This window comes from Myotis davidii, unplaced genomic scaffold, assembly GCF_000327345.1.
Source record: "Myotis davidii unplaced genomic scaffold, ASM32734v1 scaffold316, whole genome shotgun sequence".
NCBI classification, from domain to species: Eukaryota; Metazoa; Chordata; class Mammalia; order Chiroptera; family Vespertilionidae; genus Myotis; species Myotis davidii.
Window position 1 is genome coordinate 398,901 of NW_006287072.1, and position 9,536 is coordinate 408,436.

General features: G+C 42.3%; 1 protein-coding gene across 2 annotated transcripts in view; it reads left to right on the top strand.

The window, feature by feature from the left end:
* MED12L (mediator complex subunit 12 like) overlaps positions 1 to 9,536 on the top strand; it is a 398,615-nt gene that overhangs the window by 65,600 nt on the left and 323,479 nt on the right. For both annotated transcript variants that reach the window (XM_006758962.2, XM_006758963.2), the window contains exon 4: positions 3,552 to 3,711. In XM_006758962.2, coding sequence (XP_006759025.1) covers positions 3,552 to 3,711 — 160 coding nt within the window. The remainder of the gene's footprint in view (positions 1 to 3,551; positions 3,712 to 9,536) is intronic.

Below are 9,536 nucleotides of genomic sequence, written 5' to 3' on the forward strand. Positions count from 1 at the left end.
AGTGACTAGGCTATAAATATAATACTGAGCAAATAATTATAATACAGACTTTTATATAAAAAGTATCCTTCCATTACAATAAAGATTTAATTAAAAAAATTTTTCTTTTTCTTTTTTTTTTTTTCTGTTGTTAATCCTTACCTGAGGATATTTTTCCATTGATTTTTAGAGAGAGTGGAAAGGAGGGAGAGAGACAGAGGGAAACATGGATGTGAGAGAGAGACATTGATTGGTTGCCTCCCGCATGTGCCCCAACCAGGACCGGGGATCAAGCTGCACCCGCATGTGCTCTTGATTGGAATCAAGCCCAGGACCCTTCAGTCTGCGGGCTGACACTCAATCTACTGAACCAAATTGACTAGGGCAAAGATGTTTTCATTACAAAACCATTGAAGGTATTTTGAAGTACTCATTTCTTGGACTTTTCAAAAGTTTGTCCCCCTCCCCTCTCCAGCATATAATCTTCTTAGGACAGTAAAATCTCTTTCTGAGTTGGGTGAAAGAATGCATTCTCCACATTTTCTTCATATTAGAAAGTTTAAATACTTCTTTAATTTCTGGTATTTATCTGTGAGATGGCTTAATGCAGAAGACCTTCATTTTCGTGCTAAGATCATGAATCATCTTCCAGCTCTAATAGAGAGTTCAAAATAGTTCTATATGGGATGGATCAGGTTTCTGGGCCTGGGTTCTGTTACTATAAAGCTCTACAGCTCCCAAGTATGTAGCCATGGAGAGGGAAACAATGGCCTGCGAAGGGCCTTTTAACTCAGACAGGCTCAAGGCTAGATTTGGAGAAGGAGACTTTTGGCCTCTAGGGATACCCTTCTGGCTCTTGCACAGTTCACTATTTCTGATCAGGTATTCACTTCAGGTGTCTGTGGTCTATGGGTTTCCTCTGGCCTATACCACTGTTTAGTGAGCCGCTGATGCTGATGGTAGCATTTATCCAAAGGGAAGGGTGATGCCAGGATGGAAAACCATCACATGCTAGGTGTCTTAGTTTTCTTTTGGTACTTACATGCAGGTCTAGCTTGATTCAGACATCAAGCAGCTGCAGGGGATTGCCTAGGTTCAGCTACAAGTTCAAGTCACACGGTTTCTTTGTTCAAAATAGAATCCATCACTGTAAGGAAGTTCACTTGGGTAAATATGTTTTCCTTCCTGAGTTCGCCCAAGCTGTAAATTGACAAATCCATCAATGTGTGTCTTTTCCTTAATTAGCTTTCTTCACGTATATTCTTCTACATCCTAAAGCCCTTGATTTGAGTCAACCATTTCTTAGGGCTCTGCCATAGGAGCAATGAGTGAAACTAGAGGTTTGCCTTCTGCTGTTATCCTAAGACCCGTGGCTCTGTTTTGTTTGCTATTTCATCTAAACATTTCACTTGTTCAAAAACTTTTTGTTTCCTCCTGTCAATTTCTATTCAAAAGAAATACTTTAGGCATGTATAAAAGATGCTATCATTTCTTTGGAGATGCTAACTTTACTTTTTGCATTTGCCTATTTTTTTAGGTCATGGTATTATAATCTTTGGTATGTTTGATTAAGAGGCAGCCAGACCCCCAAACTGTGTTCTGAGTGAGAAGCAGCCACTCAGATCTTGAACTGAATAAATGATAATAAACCCGAGCCTTATGCTCCCTGAAAGATGTGCCTTGTAAGTTACATTTTCAAGAGACTTTTTTAAAATTAATGCTCACCTGAAATTATTTTTTCCATTGATTTTTAGAGAGAGTGGAAGGCAGGGAGGGGGAAAGAAAGAGAGAGAGAAACATCGATGTGTCTCTTCGATTGATTGCTTCCGTACATGTCCTGACTCAGGCCAGAGAACACACCTGCAACCAAGATAGATGCTCTTGACCAGGAATTGAACGCGAGACCCTCAGGTGTGCAGGCCAGTGCTGTTCACTGAGCATACTGGCCAGGGCTCCAGACATTATTTTGTTAAAATGTATTGCTGTGGTCTGCAGAAAGGAGGCCTTACAGCTGTGGCCTGTAATCTCCAGCTCCCTTTCAGTCAGCTTTGGATGTGTAGTTGCCTCGTGGGGGTATGTTCTCAAGTCAGCACCCAAGGCAGGAACTGCACATGACCACAAGGCTGTTAAGGGGCCCATAAGCGACAGTATGTGGACACACTGCTTCTCAGTGCAGTCAGCTTTCCTTCAGTGTTGGAGCAGCTTGATGTTCTTTGGTAAGACCCAGGTGATTTCAAGTGAAGTCAGATGACATTGCTTTGTTTTATAAAAAATACTTATCTTTTATATCTGGGATCACACTTTGTACCAAATATATGGATAGTCAAATTTATAACATATGTATGATATAAAAATCCACTGACTAAACGAGGATTTGGTTAACTAAGAGAGAAATGCTATGCTATATGAACCGGTTAGCTGGTTTGAAGCCTTGATTTCCAGCACGAAATCAAACAAGAGTGTGGGGCAGAGAGACTGAGGCTCAATGCCCATGGTGTGGTATTTAGGATCCTCTTAGGAGAGTCACGTTCATGGCTTGAAAACAATTTGGCTGGCATGGAGAAATCTTTGGAATTGGCAACAAAAACAAAACTTGTTATAATTTTGATACATGTAATTTTTTTGCTTTACTTTCCAACCACTCAGTGAGATGGACCTGGTTGGTATTATCGCATTCATAAATGAAGAGCCTGGCAGGGATGGGTTTAGCCAAACAGGCTGGTGCCACGAATGGAACAGAGAGGCCCTCGACCCTCCTGTGAGAAGGGGATTGGGGGAGCTGCCTGCCTCTCCCTGTCCCTGCTTTGGTCCTGCTGTGTCACAGCCAGTAAACCTTTGTCCACTCTTACTCTAGTTTCGAAATGTATATAGATAAGCGAGGTTGTCCTAGGATATTTATGAGGAATTCTGAGAGTGGATTAACTCCTTCAAATCATGTGGTGGTACATGGGGATACTAATTTGCTAAATAGTACCTTTGTGGTCTAAAGGAAATAATTAACTGCCCCGAGTGCCTACTTTCCATCAGCGAATTAATTACCCACCTATTTCTAGCTCAGTGTTTATTAGGCAAATTCACTGTTCCATCATTTTAGCCTCTATTTTAAATTTTGGGCTAAAGGCACTTTTAAAAGCTTTGTGGAAATTGTTAATTCTTATGAAATGGTACAGTCGAAAAACTTTATACAAAAAAGTGTTCTTGAAAGAAATGTAGAATGGGGACAGTTTCTCACTTGACCTGTCTGTTTCAATTTTTGGATAAACTCAGAAGACTGTCATGAAATTATTATTTTTTTCTATTTTGTTGACACCATGAGTAGCTTTCAGCATCTGACAATTTGCAGGTAATTTGTTTTTATAAGGAAGAAAGCTCAGCTGATAAAATTGTGTTGACAATGTGCTAAACATAGTTTTGATTATATTTTCTTAGTGAAAATTTGCTTAAAATCCATTAAGGATATACTTTTTAAAGGAGGATATACTTTCTTATAACCAGAAGGAACTTATACTCTCTTTCTTTTGCTAATGGTGAACATAATATGTGATTATTATAAATATGTTATTTCTTTTCAGGTTCCCATCCTTAGTAAAAAAGAAGATGTTTTTGCATATTTAGCTAAATATTCAGTGCCAATGGTTCGAGCAATGTGGCTTATCAAGATGACTTGTGCCTATTATTCTGCTATTTCTGAAGCTAAAATTAAGAAACGCCAGGCTCCTGATCCCAATTTGGGTGAGTGAGAGAGTATGATATGCTGCATGTTTCATTACTGCTTCTACACGCAGTTGCTGCTTGCACTCTCTGTACACAGTGCTGCAAGGTGAGTACTGAGCAGGTTCATGAGGCCAAAAGTCACTCATGGTGCGGGTGGAGAAGCTGGTCGTTGTCCACACACACCCAGGATCTTGATTCCATCAGTAGGTTCTAGGGATATTGCTTCAGATATGTCCTGCATCCGTACACTTCACCACCCTCTTTATGACTTTATAATAATTTCTTACTGCAATTAGGATGAACGCCATATTCGTTGCCATGGCATCGAGGCCATTTATGATTTAACCTCCCTTCCCAAGATGTTCCGGCCAGACTGCTGTCCCTCTGTCCTCACTCCTGCCATGCTCCATCCTTTCTCAGGGCTTCTGCATTTTCTCCTCCTGGTACTTGGGTTGCTCTTTAGGGTATTTGCATCCCTCCTCCTCTTCACTGAGGCTTTGGCTCAAACGTCATTTCCTCAGCAGGATTTCTCTGGACACCTGGCTAATAGCATTTCCTCTCTCTCCCCTTCCTCCCAGTTACAGTCTCAAGTGTTCTTACTTTATCCATAGCACGCTTCACTGTCTGAAATTTTCTTTAAAAGTTTTGCGCCTGTCCCCCCCCCCCCTCCCCACTTCCCACGCACGCACACAGCACACATACTGGCTCATGACAGGTGTTTACTGAATGAACTGAAGGTAGGGCATTTCTAGTGAGAGTCTTCACTCTTCGGTGACTAGTCAGTGACTCCTTGAGGTGATGCTGAAGCGAGCTTTCTAACAGGCTTGATACTGCACTAGAAATGTGCACAGGGAATTGTACATGATGATGTCCATTTCAAAATTAAGTATTCAAATAATTCTTTATGAAATTAAAACATGTTGTTTATGATTGTGTAAAGGAGACCCAGCTGTGAAGCTTTCAGGGGCAGGGGCAGAAAGCACATGCTCTCAGATGCCAGGCAGGTGGGCTGTGAAGTGGTTGTAAAAGCATAAAAGCATACATCCAAAACAAACAAAAAATGCATTTATGGTTGTCCTTTTGAGTTCAGTGTATCTTGTGTGTTAAAACAAATAAGCAAAACTAAACTGCACTTAAAACAGGGGTGGGCAAACTTTTTGACTCGAGGGCCACAATGGGTTCTTAAACTGGACCGGAGGACTGGAACAAAAGCATGGATGGAGTGTTTGTGTGAACTAATATAAATTCAAAGTAAACATCATTACATAAAAGGGTACAGTCTTTTTTTTCCAATAGTTTTATTCATTTCAAATGGGCCGGATCCGGCCCGTGGGCCGTAGTTTGCCCACGGCTGACTTAAAACATCACTGCATGTATGTGCATGTGTGTGCATGTGTGTGTGTGTGTGTGTCCAGGGGAAAAGAGCTGGGAGGAAATTACCCACAATTAATGTGCTTGTCTTTGAGTGCTGTCTCAACCTTATATTACTTCTGCACTTCTGACTTGAATATTTTTCATTAGCTTATTATTTTATTGAGGGAAACAAAAGAAATGCTGCCTTTTTATACTAAAGTAATCTATATAATAAAAGCCTAAGTGACTGTTACGGCGGATCGACCAGAACGACCAGTCACTATGATGTGCACTGACCACCAGGGGGCAGATGCTCAATGCAGGAGCTGTTCCCTGGTGGTCAGGGTGCTCCCACAGGGGAAGCGCTGCTCAGCCAGAAGCTGGGCTCATGGCTGGCTCTGCGGCAGCCCTAAGGAGCAGTGAGCCAAGTGGTAAGGAGCAGCGTGCAGGTGGGCTGTAAGGAGCAAGGGGTCCCAGACTGTGAGAGGGATGTCCTATTGCTGGCTTAGGCCCGCTCCCTGTGGGAACGGGCCTAAGCCAACAGGTGGACATCCCTGAGGGGGTCCCGGACTGCGAGAGGTTGCAGGCTGGGCTGAGGGACATCCTCCCCCCCATACACGAATTTCGTGCACCAGCCCTCTAGTACATTCTCATAATGGTATTTTCAAATGGTGTTGACGTAGATACAGTATTCAAGTTTCTCTCTCCCTTCTCTGTGTTTCCCTTCTTGAATTTTCCTTCATTCATTGTGTGTATGTACACACACATCACACAAACATGTAGGCAGTTCTTCTTTATATATCTGCATCTCCATATCTATTGCACTTATTAATGCTTCTCCCCAGAGCCTGCACATCTGGTGACTCACTGCTCACCTCTGCTTTGATGACTAACAGACATCTTAAACCTAATGTGTATCAAACTCTTGACTTCTCGCCATCAGCACTCTTGCTCCTTCCTCAGGCTTTTCCTCCTCAGCCAATGTACATGTGTCCCTGGGTGGATGAAGGTAAGAGCCATATTGTTATCCTGGGCTTTTATCGTTCAAAACACTGCATTCAGTCCCTCAGCAATCCTGTCAGCTTTTCTTTCAAAATAGAATCGGAATCTGACAATGTCGTCCTCAGCCCCTGTGGCTACTGCTCTGGCCCCAACCCCACAACCCCTGTGCCTGTGCCATTGCGGGGCTTCCAGCTGATCTTGTGTTTGTTCTTCTCTAATGACAGCTTTCTGCTTTGTAGCTAAGACATAAATGATTCCATACTTGGAATCCTCTCATGGGTCCTTCTCTCACTCAGATGTCTATGTCAGCCGACACCAGCGGTCCACACGTGACTATCACCTCAGGCCGTGACCCGGGGGTACCTCTCTCCCTCCCACCTCCAAGGTGTCCACCTGCCTGCTCCCCCATTGCTGTCAGCTCACATGGCACTTCCGTAGAGAAGCCTTCTCAGACCTCACTATCTCCTGTCACTTCATTGTCTTGGTTTCTTTTTGTCATAGCTGTTAATACCACCTCATGTTATATTTTAAATTAATTTAGGGTCACTAATCTGCAGCTATGATGGTTCTCCATGAGAAATGTCAGATTGGTTGAGTGTTGGATCTCCAGGATGGTGTCTGGCATGCAGATGGTGCTCAGTAATTTTTAAGATAGTAAATGAATACTTAGACCTGAAGCATTTATGTGTCTGTGTATATCTTTATTTTTCCATTTGCCCCAATTCATAATCCTGGAAACTTCCAGCATCACCAGCTATAATGGAGAGCCTCCTCCTCCTCTATCCCTTAGATTCTCTTCATATTTTTTTGTAACTTGTTCCTGCCAGTGTTTTCCTTAATGTTTAATTTAATCTCATTTAACTGTCACAGAAAGGCAAAAAAAGATGATCATGCAGAAATGATTCTGCCAAATGAAACATAAAACAAGTTTAGAACAAATAAAAGTTTGATAGATCCTCATCATTTGTGAAGAACATGTAGTTGGGGTTTTTAGGAATCTCTCTCTATATAAAAGCCTAAGCGACCGAACGACCAGTTGACCAGCTGCTATGACACCACCATGGGGAAGACGCTCAATGCAGGTGCTGCCCCTTGGTGGTCAGTGCGCTCCCATAGCCAACCTCCCTTGGGAGTGAACCCACCCATGCATGAATTTGTGTACCAGGCCTCTAGTTTCAGATAAGAGTGTATCACCAGGACCATATGATTTCCTCTACCATATAAGAGGAGGGAAGCCTGGTTCCAATTTCTTGTTAAGAGCATCATGGAATTTTTGTTTTATTCATTACATTTACCATTCTTTTTTTTTTAATTATTTTTTTAAATCCTCACCTGAGGATATTTTTCCATTTATTTTAGAGAGAGTGGAAGAGAGAGAGAAAGACAGAGAGAAACATCGATGTGAGAGAAACACATCAATTGGTTGCCTCCTGTACACGCCCTGACCAGGGCTCAGGCTGGGGAGGAGCCTGCAACCAAGGAAGTGCCCTTCACCGGAATCTAACCCGGAACCCTTCGGTCTGCAGGCCTATGCTCTATCGACTAAGCCAAATCGGCTAGGTAGTCCTCTCAACCTTGACCCACAATCTGTGTTCCCTTTAATTGTCATGCCTTTTAAAATCTGGAGCAGTTCTTCCACCTTTCTTTTTCTTGACCTTGAGGTTTTTGGGGAGGACAGGCCAGTTATTTTCTAGACCAGCCGTGGGCAAACTACGGCCCACGGGCCGGATCCGGCCCATTTGAAATGAATAAAACTAAAAAAAAAAAAGACAGTACCCTTTTATGTAATGATGTTTACTTTGAATTTCTATTAGTTCACACAAACACTCTATCCATGCTTTTGTTCCGGCCCTCCGGTCCAGTTTAAGAACCCATTGTGGCCCTGGAGTCAAAAAGTTTGCCCACCACCGTTCTAGACTGTACCTGGATTTGCACTTGTCTAGCTCCTTGAGATTAGATCAGGCGATCTAATCCACTTTTGGTGGATGCCAGGAAGCAGTGTTGTTGCAGTTTATCCTATCGCATTGTCTCCATACTGTTGGGATACTTTGATCATTTGGGTAAAGCGGTGCCTACCGGATTTGTCCGATGCAAAGTTACTATTTTATGCTTTGTAATTAATAGATAATTTAATTCTGTAAATGTCCAATTTATCTCTATTCTGACATGAATTTTTAAAGTGCAGATGTAACATACTATTTATACTATATGAAAAGAGCATGTTTCAAACATCTCATATTGGTTTAATGTCAGCCTGCTCCACCTGGTAACCTCTTACTTTCTGCTTTGTCTTCAACGCCTTCCTTAGCTTCGTGAAGCAGATTATACAGTACATGTGAAAGCATTTGGCTGTGGAGGCAGAGCCATAAAGTAGCAGATTTATGCTACTTTTCACAGTCCACGCAGGCCATACAGCCAGCAAGTGCACACATATATATGTGTTGAACTGGATTAAGTTGCACACATCTCGCAAGTTTAACTTTCAGTAATAGGTTCTGTGTTCTCGCTTTGATAGAGGAAAGAATCATTCAGCACATTCGGGGTGAGATTCACTATCAGGTGTCACCCTTTTCTGGGGTTGGTTCTATGACTGCTTTGTCTTGATGGTTGTTCTTTGTGAAGTTTTTTTAATAGACATGGCCTTCATTGCTTTGTAATGGAAACATATGTTTTATTTTCAGTTCCCACGTTCAGCGTTAGAGGAGTGCTATGAAATGGCACTGCTGCTTGATTTTATTAGAGTTTCCCTGAAGTTAGGTGGACTCACAGAAACAAAGGGACAGGCCCTGTGTGTAAATTCTTTAAACATAGCCACACAGAAATCTTCACTACCATTCTGAGAGTGACAGACCGAAAATGTAGATTAAATGGGTGCTGCCCTGGGAGCTCTCAGCCAGCACAGACACACCCGGTAGTGTGGACCCAAAAGTGAGAGGAGAGGGCGCTGGGCTTACTGGTGAGGTTTTATATGTAAATTCAAGGAGGGTAAAGGAATATTTGACTTGGATATATTCTAACTTGAGGGCAGCAATTCTAAAATAGAGATGAATTAGGGAAGCTTGGAGGAAGAGGTTGTAATATTTTGTCCTTATGAGTCCTAAAAAAATAAAATGCAGAAGAGGTAATGGGTAGACATGATGTTTAGAAAATGCTGTCACATAGGTGAGTGCTGCAGACTCAGGAAAGCACACCAGACATAATACGTAGTTGGTTTCAGATATTTTTTAGAGTTGAATGATGTTAAGTTTTTAATTGAACAACGATGCTTAGCTGTCTTTTTTTTTTTTTTTAATTATTAGTTAAGGTATTACAAATGTGTCCTTATCCCCCACCCCCCATTATCCCTCAACCTCCCCCCTCACACACACTCATGCTCCCATCCCCCTGTTGTCCATGTCCATTGGTTTGGCTTATATACATGCATACAAGTCCTTCGGTTGATATCTTCCCCTTACCCCCGCCCTCCCCTACTTCCCTTCTGGGGATTG